This window comes from Leptinotarsa decemlineata, unplaced genomic scaffold (genome assembly GCF_025532065.1).
Source record: "Leptinotarsa decemlineata unplaced genomic scaffold, Ldec_3_MD MMD2_tig00000505_RagTag_RagTag, whole genome shotgun sequence".
In the NCBI taxonomy this organism is placed as follows: domain Eukaryota; kingdom Metazoa; phylum Arthropoda; class Insecta; order Coleoptera; family Chrysomelidae; genus Leptinotarsa; species Leptinotarsa decemlineata.
In genome coordinates this window covers 8792331-8806587 of record NW_027412549.1, presented here as the reverse complement: position 1 = coordinate 8806587, position 14257 = coordinate 8792331, and the positions used below count along the sequence as shown (strand labels likewise).

Sequence of the window (14257 nt, the reverse complement as noted above, 5' to 3'; positions counted from 1 at the left end):
TATTAAATATCCTGATGCATATGAATTCATTCATTTCATTCTCTAGATAAAATGAACGATTTCAATTGTGGCCCATTGCGGATTTTATGGGAAAAAAGTAGTTATGAAAAAACCTTATCGTATGTTTCGGTTGACGGGAGACTGAGTGTACAGCTTAACAAATCTAGAAAGCGACTTATAACATATCACCACCTGCGTACACTACTGACAGATAACGCATTAGGATGGGAAAGGATGAAATCTACCGTGCGACTTGGAGCGCCTATTTGGGTCTTAGAGTTTCCTGAGAGTACAGTCCTCGCCGCAAGTAGCAATAAGGGTTGATGTTTTTTAATTGATAGTCATTTGTTTTTTGTTTTAATCAAATTCAAGTCGTCACTTTGAAGTTGGAGATTGACATTATTGAATAATTTATACATGTCTGTCGAGTACGCAATATCATTCTTTGAAGTGATGAGGTTGTCGTGCAATTCTTTGTTTTTGTTTTCCAAGAACTCTATTATAGAGTCAAATTGATTGTAAAATCGAGTCAGACAGTTATCTCTTGATAACCAACGCACTTCTGTGTGAAATAGCACTCGGTCGAAATTTTCATCATTAGCAACACAAAGTTGATCAAATAATCTGTCGTTTAAAGGGCTGTTTCGGATTTTATTGACTGCTTCGATGATATAATGCAGTGATTGAGAGAGGCGCTCACTCAAATTTGGTAAAGTGGACTCATATAACTGAATTGATAATTTAGAAGTCTTCAGATGATTGCACAATGACTCTTCAATGTTTTCAGCCATCTCATCATCTCCCTTCAATAGTGTGAGGTTTACCTGTTCAGTAAGCAATTAGCAAGGAGATATTGTAGGAAGTTTGGAGTCCGTCGTCGTCCTGCTTAGAATCTGCTGAAAAAAGATTTGACACTGTTGGCTGAGCTAAGTGTTTTTTTTCCAGTTCTTGAAAATAAGTCACAGTTTTGTCTTTTTCATCTAAATGCATTTCATTCAAATGATCTTGAGGGTTTCATCGCTTCATTCGAGAATGTTTTTTGACAAAGAAGGACATAGGGGAAGATGGATTTGTGGGATTTTCAATAAATTCATATTTATATTCCGCGCTATACTGCCGTTTCTTCTGTTTTGCTTCCGACATAATATTGTCTTCAAAAATGCCGAAGTAAAGAATCGAGTTTCAAAAACTTGCTAATGACACCACTCACAATATTCACCACCGCACGTACAGCACTTTACCTAGCTAGTCGCTAGTTTTCGTAATATCGTCGAATGCCATTACTGGCTGGATGACGCGCGCGCACTTCTATATGAGGCAGCGGGCGGGCCTAGTTCTTTCGAGAATGGAGACTAGAAACTTCTCGCTTCGAATTGGAGCTTATCGTCATCTATTGTACAGTTTGACAACTATAGGGCAGGAAATAATCACTGTCTAGTCCCCTAGATGGCGTTACACGAGGAAACGCGCGTTAAGCGACAAATTTGGAACATCTTTAATTCCAAAGAAACCAGTTTCATGATAACAGTTACGAAGAAAATGAAAAAAAAAATTAAAATTCGACCGATCGGATTCAACTATTTTCTTGCTCATCCTCCAGGGGCATTTGAGTATTCTTCTAATGTGCAACAAATCAAGAATACTTCGTATTCCAGAAAAAACTGGTTTCAAAATAGCAAGAACAGGAAGAATTTAAAAAAATTAAAAAATCGGCCGATCTAGGCCAACTATTTTGTTGCTGGCTTTCGGAGTGTATTTGAGAACTCTCCCGATGAGCAACGAATTTAAAACACTTTTCATTCCTAAAAAAACCAGTTTCATGCTAGCAAGAATGAGAAAAAGGAAAAAAAAAATCAAAATCGGCCGATCGGTTTCAACTATATTGTTGCTGGTACTCAAGTTGTATTTGAGTATACTCCTGGTGAGCAAAAAATGTGAAATACTTTTCATTCTAAAGAAAACCAGTTTCAAGGTAGCAAGAACGAGGAAAATGAAAAAAGAAATTGAAAATCGGCCGATCAAGGATAACTATTTTGTTGCTGATTCTCGAAGTGTTTTTGAGTACCCTCCTGATGAGCAACAAATTTGAAACACTTTTTCCTCCCAGGAAAACCAGTTTCAAGATAGCAAGAAAAAGGAAAATGTAAAAAAAATCGGCCGATCGGTTCCAACTATTTTGTTGCTGATACTCAAGGTGTATTTGAGTTTACTCTTGGTGAGCAACAAATTCAGAACATTTGTTTGAAGGTGATTGACAATGTTTCGTGATGAATTTCACTAGTTCGGACTTCCATTGTCTATTATATAAAATGATTTGAAATCCCTGAAACAAGTAAAAAAGAATGATTAAAAAAGAATAGTTGAAAATAACAATTATATTAAGCAACAATAAACCTGAAATGAAATGATAGTAAAATAACCTACAAGTAAAAATATAATAATTGAATAAATAAAAATTAAAGGAATGCAAAAAAGAAAATAATAAAAATAAAAAAGTGTAGAGATTCCAAGTCACGTTAGTTCACGACGTTTCGATTGTTGGTATCTACAATCGTCTTCGGGTGATGACTGGACTGATTCCTCCGAGAGATGACTATTTTATAGGTCGTTGAAATACTTTCACTTTCTCTACTTTCCATTTTCCGCTTCACTGATTCCGTGAGAGATGACCGATTTGGCGGGAGTTGGTCATTTCTCGTTTGATGATGGGTTTCCATATGTTTCGTATATCTTCTATATATAATTTATTGAGATACCTTGCTAGCTTTGTATCACTATAGCATTATTTGCGATTTTTAGGGATCGGCACGAGCAACGAAATCGTTGTTTTGGCAACTATTTAGTTACAAATTGATGTATTTTATTTTCCAATTTTGCTGTATTCGCCATGCTAGCCTGATAGGGCTAGTTTTTTGCCATTATCAACCCACGTATAGATTTGTTGAAATCAAGTGGACGATAAGTTATTTGTATTATATTTCAAACTCAATTATGCGATTATTTGTTATATGGTTGCAGTACAGAGTGGGCCTAATTGGACACTTTCAAAGAGAAACTCCTGTTTTCAAATCAGATACATGAAAACTGATGGCTGGGTCTGGGGCTCAAATTTTATGACAAATTCAATGGTGAAAACCACATATCGATATCTATCATAGTTTCTGAGTTACAGTCTGTTTTTCGAAAATGTTTTGAAAAGTTTTTGTAACTTTCTTTCTGTCAAAAATTTGTTCTATGAGAACATTTCGAAAACACCTTTCTACATAGAAATCAATGGTGTAAAAAACGTCATTTTTCAAATGAGATACCAATAGTTATTAATGGAAAAATATTTTTTTAAACGCACACTTTGATCAGGTAGTCAGGTAGGCTTTGGGCAATAAAACAGAAAGAAATCGTTAGTCCTTAGCTCGCACAAGTTTATCAACTTCTGAGAGTTGTCGTTCGTATGGGGGCGACAGCTGATTAACAGATTACCAGTTTTTTTTTAAACAGTAGTAGCTATCAAATGTTCAAAAAGATTTTCACATCAGTAATTGAGACGCACAGTTTCTTTAAAACTGATAATAAATGAAACTTCAACAATAATAATAATGATAAAGAAGAAACAATGAAATATATTTCTTCAGAGGAAGTGTTTGAAATGTCTACCAGCTTCTCCTATACACAGGCGACACCTTTTCTGTACGTTTTTTGCTGAATTAATTATTTCAATAGGAGTGAGAGAAGCAAAACTTTGCATTATTGCCGCTCCCTGTTCGTAGCTAGAACTCGTCGGCAATTTGAAATTGGTGACAATTGCAGTGTTGTGAGGCAAAGCCCCATCTTGTTGGAAATATGTTTTTCTGAGCTCCATTAGTGGCAATTTATAAACAAAAAGTTTAATGATAGTAATGTGGAGTGCCATTATAAATGAACGAACCGATGATTCTACTGTGAAAACACCTGGCCACAAACTGAATCCAAATTTTTCTTGACTTCTCTGCTCCACAATAGAATGATGATTTCATTGTACTCAAGTATAAGAATTGTAGCTGTTGAAAATGCCGGGATTGCCCACATAAGATTTATCTGTCCAAATACAATCAAACGAAAAATCACACACTTGTTCACAACTCTCCAGAAACCACTGGCAAAAAGCCATGCGGCGGTCAAAATTTCCCGGTCTGAATCGTTGAACTCTTCTGGTCCTGTATGGCTTCAAAAGTGACCACCATCAATTGTGTTGTGTCGGAATCTTGCAAAAATGTCTCTAATAGCCACTAATTGGAGAGCGTCTTCACTGCTTAAATCAAAATGTTACAGCTACCAGTAAAGATTTCCATTTTGTTTTATCGCCGCATCATCCAAAACCTAATTGATCAAAGTGTGCGTTTCAAAGTCTACATGAAGAAACCTAAAAGCTCTGTATTTCAAAGATGGCTCTACTGAAACATCAAGTGTGCTTGATTTTTGAAAAGGTGATTTTGATATATATATTGAAATATGCAATACATTTAAAAAATAGTTCTCCACCAATAACTATTGATATCTCATTTGAAAAATCAAGTTTCTTACATCATTGAATTCTACGTAAAAAAGTGCTCTGAAACGATGAAATATATCGATATGCGGTTTTCACCATTAGGTTTGTCATAAAATTTGACCCTCGGACACAGCCATCAGTTTTCAACTATCTAGTTTGAAAACAGAAGTTTCCCGTTGAAAATATCCAATTTGGCCCACTTTGTACAACGACGAATATTATTATTTATCTGTTCAAAAAATCTGTTTGAAATCTCTTTTTCCATTAACCAGCTGTCGTATCCCTACGAACGACAACCCTCAGAAGTAAAAACTTCGAGCTAAGGACTAACGAGGTCTTAGCTTTTAACGTGTGATTCCTAACACGGGTTGGACCATAGCAAGTGAAAATCGATCGTTCAGTCTGGGACTTGAACCAGTGACCAACACGGCGATCGATTCGAGTGAGTGAACCAAGCACACACGTCGAACCGACCGGCTACCGACCGACCACAGGCTTCACATGACATATGCGTAAATTCACCATTCTGACCATAATACGAAGCTGTTTCGAAATTGGAAAATATACGTATAGAAAAAAGTTATAATAGAGGTATTGGCCAACTGCCCCTCCGTGCCTGCCTACAAGTTGTATCTTTGTCTAGATAAGGAATGTAAGATAAAGGAAAATTAGATGGAAATCATCGGATTCGAACTTATTTATGTTATACTTTAACGATTTCATCAGAATACAGAAGTTATTTGGCCCTGAATAAAAAAAAATCATCATAACTTACGCACCTTGCATCCACAAAAGTGAGAGATCGTTCACCGTTTTCATTATTTGTTCATGCTGTATTGTCTTTTCCATGAACAGTTCTGCAGAACGTGACTATTTTAATGCATAATTTATTTCAAAGTCGCTATAAAACTGTTATTTGGAGGAGGACTCGAAGTAATTGAAAAAAAAAGGATGATGTATCTAACAACTATCTTATTCCTTTCAAGAGTTTTAATTCAAGGTGAACACGGTGTTACTGTTAACTTATGAGTGAATTTGAGGAAACAAAATTAAGATGTTATATTTCAAGTGAGATTCCCAATTTTAATTCTTGGGGGATCTATCATTATTTATTTCAAATTTATTGACAATTGGACGAATTCGTATAAAAATATACACTGACAAAAATAAATAAAGTACTTTCAAGCAATATCAATTTCTGAACAAAAATCTTTCAAGCCCCTTATTTCTGAATCAATGTATGACGAACAGAAAATAAAAAAAAAGGTTTATACTCATAAGTTACGAAATATTTCTAGAAATATGTGTAGATGAAACATAGATATATCAGTGTTACTATCTTCAATCGGGTTTGAAGGAATTTGTAGTTTGGAACTGCATCCTAACGTTTCGCCAGCACGAGTGGTTGGCTTCTTCAAAGGTTTATTCATCTTGATGATTCACCGATGACTGATGATTTGTAGTTCGTTGGTTGTATTTACCTGTTAATGACGTAATATTGCATTGAGCTGTTGCCACTTCCAGCATCTTTTAGAATGGGATTCGAAATCCGGTTAAGCGTTACCGCTTCCTCTTTTCTGTTGTAGTTTTCCGTACGTTTATGGATTTCTTTGGCTTTCCGTACAAGCCGAATAGTATCGTGTGATCTTCTTCACTAAGCGCGTGTTCCGCTTCTGCTGATTTGTCTATTTGACCTAATCTAGAGTTTCTCCGATGCTCCTTCAGCCTTATACCCATGGATCTTTTGGAGCTACTGAACTTTTCCGCAGATACATGATATACGTATAGATTAGGTCAAATAGACAAATCGGTAGTAGCGGAACACGCGCTTAGTGAAGGAGATCACGCAATACTGTTTGAAAATGTGAAACTACTTGCCTTCAATCCTAGATACCCCAGTCGGCTTGTACGGGAAGCCATAGAAATACATAAACATACATACTACAACAGAAAAGAGAAGGCGGTAACGCTCAACCGGATTTGGAATCCCATACTAAAACATGCTAAAGTGGCAATAGTTCAAACAGGTAATAACACTTCGGTCAATAGCAACAAGAGAGGCGGACTACCTGAGTCAAGATAAATACATTTGTTTGAAGGTGATTGACAATGTTTCGTGATGAATTTCACGTGATGAATTTCTAACATCAGCAAGGAAGAACGGCCTACGTAGAGACAACACCATTAAGATCCTACCTGCAGATAAAGGAAACACTACTGTGGTAATGGATACCGTTCTCTACGAACAGAAGATCGAAGAGGTTCTGCAGAAGGGACGATACACAAAGATCGTACGGGACCCAACTGCATCAATCGAAAGGAAGTTGTACCAGATTTTGAGAAAACACCAAGTCTATTTTTCGGACAAGGAAAGATCATGCCTAACACCGCACCACAGTAAGCCCCCTCACTTGTATGGTCTACCCAAAATCCACAAGAAGGACGTTCCGCTTAGACCGATCATCAGCTCCAGAGATTCGGCTACTCAAAACTTGTCTAGATTTTTACTTCCCTTAATACAACCATTACAAGGGAAAACATCGTCTTTTGTGAAGAATTCAAGACATTTTGTCGAACTACTAGGTCAATTGAAGTCACACAGGAAGATCAACTAATTAGTTTCGACGTGGAAAGCCTTTACACCAACGTTCCGGTCGAAGAAGCACTCCAAATCATACAGAGAAAGCTATCCGAAGACGGGAACCTGAAAGAGAGAACGAATCTACCTATAGAAGTAATTATGGAATTACTAGGATGCTGTGTGCGAAACTGTTATTTCCAACTGAAGGACGAATTCTTTACACAAGATGAGGGACTGCCAATGGGATCGCCACTTTCACCAGTCATAGCCAACATATATATGGAGTGGTTTGAAACTCTGGCCATTGAAGAAGCCCACAAGAAACCTCCAGTCTGGTTGAGATATGTTGACGACACCTTCATAATATGGAACCATGGGAATACTGAACTAGACGCCTTTCTGAAACACATCAACAGCGTGAGACCTTCCATCACTTTCACAATGGAGAAGGAAATCCACAATGAATTGCCATTCTTAGACGTTTTGGTGAAGAGGACCGACACTAAGTGGGAAACATCTGTATATCGAAAACCCACTCATACGGGACAGTATCTGAACCACGAATCCAACCACCATCAATCGACAAAAAGAGGAATTATCAAGACTCTATTAGACCGTGCTTTTGGGCTTTGTAATACAAAGGAAGGTCTCGAGAAGGAACTAGACATCATCAAAAGTGATCTTCAGCGGAATGGATACTCCAAAGCGATGGTAGAAAAGACTTTGGCCAAAAGACAGCAGGAGCCTCGCAAGGAAGAGAAGCCGTCACAACCACTGCTTACACTTCCCTACATCAGAGGATTATCGGAGAGGATAAGAAGAATTGGTTCCAAGTACAACATTAGAACCTGTTTCAGATCCGGTAACACTATCCGTAGCAGCCTCACGAAAACCAGGCCCCCAAACGCGGACTGCGATTCCAAGAATTGCATTTACCGGATACCCTGTGAGTGCGGAAAATCCTATATTGGTGAAACTAAGAGGCCATTGAATATTCGCATTGCCGAGCACAAGAAGCACACACAGCGAGGAGAAACCAGCAAATCAGGAATAGCAGACCATGTTTGGACCCATCAACACAACATCGAGTGGTCCCAAGCTGAGATCTTGCACAGAGAGGAACATTGGTTCAGGAGAAAATTTAAGGAAGCCGCATACATGTTGTCCAACAACGTATTCAGCCAGGCCAGCGTAGATATACGAAACATATGGAAACCCATCATCAACAGAAATGACCAACTCCCGCCAAATCGGTCATCTCTCACGAAATCAGTGAAGCGGAAAATGGAAAGTAGAGAAAGTAAAAGTATTTCAACGACCTATAAAATAGTCATCTCTCGGAGGAATCAGTCCAGTCATCACCCAAAACGATTGTAGATACCAACAATCGAAACGTCGTGAACTAACGTGACTTGGAATCTCTACACTTTTTTATTTTTATTATTTTCTTTTTGCATTCCTTTAATTTTTATTTATTCAATTATTATATTTTTACTTGTAGGTTATTTTACTATCATTTCATTTCAGGTTTATTGTTGCTTAATATAATTGTTATTTTCAACTATTCTTTTTTTAATTATTCTTTTTTACTTGTTTCAGGGATTTCAAATCATTTTATAAACAGACAATGGAAGTCCGAACTAGTGAAATTCAAGATAAATACAACTAGAATACAACAGTCATCAGTGAATCATCAAGATGAATAAACATGTGAAGAATCCAGCCACTCGTGCTGGCGAAATGTTGGGATACAGTTCCAAACTACGACGGTCTTCAAACCCGAATGAAGATAGTAACACTGAAAATATCGGCCGTGTAAGACTTAACCAATTCAGAGATATTTTAAATACAGATATTAATTCGTTCGCTGGAAATTGGTGATGGGTATGAGTAAATGGGTTGGGATTTAAATAGGTTAGATAATTGAAAAATTATTGTTCTTTTGCCATCATCAACACATGAAGATATTTGTGAGGTTAAGTGGAAAAATAACTAACATTTATTAGCATAGGTGCAAAAACTTTGTATTCTGAAATAAACTCAATTTTGTGAATATTCCCAATGGTTTCAGTATTGAAGACGTTCATTACTATTATTTCTCATGAAAATATGCGTGAATTTAGTATTTTGAATATGATACGAGAGGTCTTGAAATGGAAGATATACGTCTGGGAAAAAGTGACAATTAAAGAAGAATTTCCCCTTTATGCCTCCTTCCAATTCACGTCTATGTTTTAAAAGAATATAACCTTGAGGAATATGGTGGAAATTATCAACGTTGAAATAATTTGTATTGGACGTCTTTATCAAAATACAGACGATATATGTTACAATCCCTCGAGATACAACAAAAATATTTTTAACGTATCTTGTACGTTACATTGTAACATTGAATATTGTAACCACAAGAGTGAGAGATTCTTGGCTCTTTATATTTCATATTTATGCTGTATTGCATTTGTCATGGTTAGCTCTGCAGAATGTGAATGTTTCAAAGCGTAATGAAAAATAATTGTTGTTTACAAATTTATTCCATAGTAGCTATAAAACTGTTGTTTGAAGGAGAAATCTGGGTATTTCAAAGAAAATTTTCCAAGATGATGCATCTATCAATTATCTTACTCATTTCAATAGTTTCAGTTCAAGGTGAACACGGTGTTACTGTTGGTACATTAGTGAATGAGAAGGAACAAAATGAAGATGGTTACCATTTCAAGTAAGATTTATAATTTGTAGTCTTGGATAATCCACTGTTGTTCATTTTGGAATTCTTGATGATCTGCCTTATTCGTATGAAACTAATGGAATGGTTTAACATTCACGGAATGATAATTTCTGGAGAAACGCTCCCAAGCTTCTCATTTCTGAATTGATTTATAAATGAAGAAGAACCTGAAAAAAGTTGAGAATATCAATGAATGTTTCTAAAAATAAATATAAAACTGATATTTCATTTCAGATACAGATACTTGATTCGTTCAATAAAACTGAGAAATTGATGTTATTAGATTCGTTGGGATGCGAACCATTTTAATCGTAGAAAAACTATTGCCCTCTGGCCATCATCAGATTATGCAAAAAATTGTTAAGGTTAAGTGGACGTTTATTAGTATCTTTTATAAAAGTAGGTCTTCCAAAGCAAAGGCTTAAATTAAACATTTCAATTACGATACCGGTCGGTTTCAAAATGAGAAAATTGACAAAAGGAAAAATCAACATTAATAGAGGTATTTACGCCTATGTTGCAAAGGAATATGTGATGAAAATCATCGAAGGGAAACTAATACGTGTATTGGACGATTTCATTTATATACAGACGCTATTGGTTACAAACCTTTAAGTTACAAACAAAGTACACCTTGAGTGTTTTTCTAAGAACAAAATACAAGCACTACAAAAAAATTCTTGAGGCGCTCTAAGAGCGGTGCCTGTGCGGAAGCAGCGATTCACATTAGATCTGAATCGCTGAAGATTGAATTCATTGGGAAAAACGTTCTCAGGAAGTTTTTTCCACATAAACGCAGTCCTTCAAATGAAAGAGTTCTACAACAGTGTACTGAGTTGAGCCTCAAAACGATGAGCAGTCACAGTCCGTCGCGTATTTCTGATATGTACCACTCTTGGTGGAATTGAATGTACTGAGTCACTTGAACATCTCCCGTGAAAGTATCTATAGAAGCGTAACAAATCTCCAACCTTTCTTCGATGTTCAAGATTATCAATGTTGCAAGTGATGTTCATGTCTCCAATAAGGCGGATGACTTTTTTCTGGATGGAATTCAGCAGCTACAGGGTATGCTTAGGAGCGGAGCTCCATATATCTGTTTTTTCCGTTAATCAGCTGCCGCCCCCATACGAACGACAACTCTCAGAAGTTGAGAAACTTGTGCGAGATAAGGACTAACGAGGTCTTACCTTTTAACGTGTGATTCCTAACACGGTGTATGAGAACAATAATCCAAAGAAGGTCTGTTCTGAGCTTCATAAAGCATCAAAAGTTGCTGAGGTGTGTACATTTCTCTGGTTCGGAACTGTGTTCCAAGCTTTTGAGAAGCAGCTTTTGCAATTCCTGCAACATGACTGTGCCAAGACATATTGGTGTCCATTTTAACCCCCAACAAACTTATTGAAGCGTATAGCGAAATTGTCTCTTCTGACATCATTATATTCGTTTCGAATATATTATTATCTCTTTGGAGAGAACCGATGCCTGGGTTTCCGTGGCATTGAATTGAACCTGGTTATTTTCACTTCATTTCGGAATTAACTCTAGATCCTCATTAGAGTATGTGTTGGAATCCAAATGTAATGACGAGACAAGTGTTCTGTCGTTAGCAAATCAATAAATTGGACTCCTGGTATTTTTAGATTTGTCGTTAAGATACAATAAAAAAAAGGTTGGAGACAATATGGATCTCTGGGGAATACCACCGTTGATGGTGAAAGTATTCGAGAGATATCTATCAACGGCCACTTGCAGGAAACGTTCTTATAGAAAGCTGACAAGCTATACACAAAATGATTCGACAATCCATAGAATCGAAGTTTGGCCAGCAAATCCTCATGCCACACTCGATCAAAGGCCACAGGAATATCAAGCGCAACAGCTCTAGACTCTCGATGCTTTTCGATTACATTATTCCAAACATGGATAACACACACTGGTCGGTCGGTAGCCAGGCGATTCGACGTGAGTGCTTTATTCCTCACTCGAATTGACTGCCGTGTTGGTCGGTGGTTCAAGCTCCAGTCAGAACGATCGATTTTCACTTGCTATCGTCCAACTCGTGTCAGTAATCAGTCGTGGGAAGGAAAGACCTCGTTCATCCTTAGCTCGCACAAGTTTCGACTTCTGAGGGTTGTTGATCGTAGGGATGCGACAGCTGGTTAACGGAAAAACAGATATTTTTTTTTAACACGATAGAAGGTTGATTGTTGATCTTTGTTTCAGAAAGTCATAATGATGATCGCTCGAAATGAAATGTTGAAGCCTTCCATATATTTGAGGATATGATGGTTTACGGCTCTCTACATGTGTTTTGATATCACTGATAGCGAAGCGAGTTCATTGGCGCACTTTTTAATTACGATGGCGGACACTTCCGATCCAGACGCCTCGTTGATATTGAGCTACTACAAAATTCACCTGACTAGCGAGTCGTGACTGAATGTCAGCATAATAAAAAATTTTTAGTATGGACAAGTTGAGAACTCTTCGTAGGCATTTCAGTTGGTATATTTTGCTGTTTAATTTGGACAATGTTTCTCCCATTTTAGATTCTATGTTTTTAATCTTTTTTGGCTAGAATGGAATATTGAAATATTTGTTTTACCAGAATTGGTAAGCAAATGGCTGGCTTGGCTGTTGTAACAATTGAATCATCCGCTTGTGTAAGTGGTAGAATTATGGATTTTGTAATATTTTGTTGCGAGCATTAACAAACCTAGTTCGGTTTTCGGTACCGGGATTTTTGCGCCACTGTCGATAGGCGACTGTGAGACGTTCTTCGCTGTTATTATTATTTATGTATGCTGTTTTGCAGCATTCATCATGGTTATCTCTGCAGAATGTGATTGTTTAAATGCATAATTCATTTCATAGTAGCTATACATCTGTTATTTGGAGAAAAACTTTAGACCAAACGGGATTTTGATAAATGACTGATTTTATGAACCAACTGTTCTGCAGAAGATTACAAACCGCTTTCACTTATAATTTTCATGAAAGAATTGTATTTGGGAAGTGATGTTATCAGATTAAAAGTAACTGCCAATTCATTGAAGTTATCCCAATAAAAATAATATTCATTTTCACTAGATTCTCAACAAGCGACGGACAAAATAGAGAAGAAACAGGTGTCCTGTCAAAATTGGGAGATAATCTGATATTGAGAGTAGTAGGCTTTTACTCATATAAAGGAGATGATGGTAATTCGTACCAAGTGACCTATCGTGCTGACGACACTGGTTTCACAGCAACAGGTGACCATTTACCAACATTGAAAACATATTATCCAAAGATAACATCGTCAACAACCGAATTTCCTCAAGAAATAGAGAATCCCATTTTGTTGCGTTCTGACTTCTTACCAAGAACTCGAATAGCATCATCAGCGATTGCATCACTAGCAGGAGGAGGTTTAGGATGAAGAATGGCTGATTTCTTGATACAATATGAGTGATGATTTACTGTCAAATCATTTACGTTTATTTTAAAAGAGTAGGGCGTAATTCAATTATGGCAGAGTGGTCGAAACTTGAATAGAGTTTGACATCTACATCAATGTCATTTCAGTAAATTAATGAAAGAGTTGAGTCCCTCCTATAAGAAAATGAGACACGTTATTCTTTAATTTTTGGGATTGAGAACGTCTGTTGGAAGGAAAAATTAATTCTATATACAACTAGAGAATACTAAATGGTCAAAAAAATTCTCTTCAAAAAACAACTCTATGAGCAATAAATATGCAATTTTTCCAAACTTTTTTATACATTTCAAATCTATCTGTTCAGTTGGCTGGAGTCATTATTGAATGTCAGCTTATGTTTTGAAATTTCAGCGATTCCAACATTATTCAAAGCACAAATTATTTATAAATTGATTCACATTTTCGAAATGGAATTACCAGATAAATATTTTTTAATTGTCCTCGTGAAGTGAATTTTTCATTTTTTTTTCGTTTAAATTTTGTTTATATTCGATTGATTTCTAGATTATTTTCGAAATCATTATCTTTTCTACAGTTATTACAGAACACAACATATTTTGAATGAAAAATCGAAAAAAAAAAGAATAATTGCAGTTTAATTCAGATTTCATATTTGCACAGTTTTGGAGGAGACAATAAATCATATAGAACTGCCTCAGGAACATATGCGAGGATGACTATTTTCCATAATCACAACGACAACAATTGACGTATTCAAAAAACACTTCATTTTGAGATTTTCACTTGAAAGTTTACAAAACCGCGACACGTGTTCGCTATACGATAGCATCTTCGGACGTCAGAGTATTGAGTGTTTTGAAAACTTACAAGTGGAATTTGGGTTATTGAACTATTGTATGGATATTTTTTATCGAGAGAATTGTTTTTATGATATTTTTCCTTTTGTGATCTCTTGCATTATCAAAAATTATACATTATTAT

General features: G+C 36.4%; 1 protein-coding gene across 1 annotated transcript; it reads left to right on the top strand.

Annotated features, from left to right (window-relative positions):
• Positions 1–9670: 9670 nt before the first annotated feature.
• Positions 9671–13384, top strand: LOC111507208 (larval cuticle protein 16/17). Its single transcript, XM_023162494.2, has 2 exons — positions 9671–9822; positions 12925–13384. The coding sequence occupies exons 1-2, from the start codon at positions 9704–9706 to the stop codon at positions 13253–13255; spliced, it is 450 nt and encodes a 149-aa protein (XP_023018262.2). The 5' UTR covers positions 9671–9703; the 3' UTR covers positions 13256–13384.
• Positions 13385–14257: the final 873 nt, after the last annotated feature.

Excerpts from the sequence above, each read along its gene's own strand:
- LOC111507208 (XM_023162494.2), top strand. The coding sequence starts at position 9,704 with ATGATGCATCTATCAATTATCTTACTCATTTCAATAGTTTCAGTTCAA. Across the intron at positions 9,823-12,924 it reads GAAGATGGTTACCATTTCAA|ATTCTCAACAAGCGACGGAC; the intron begins GTAAGATTTATA and ends CATTTTCACTAG.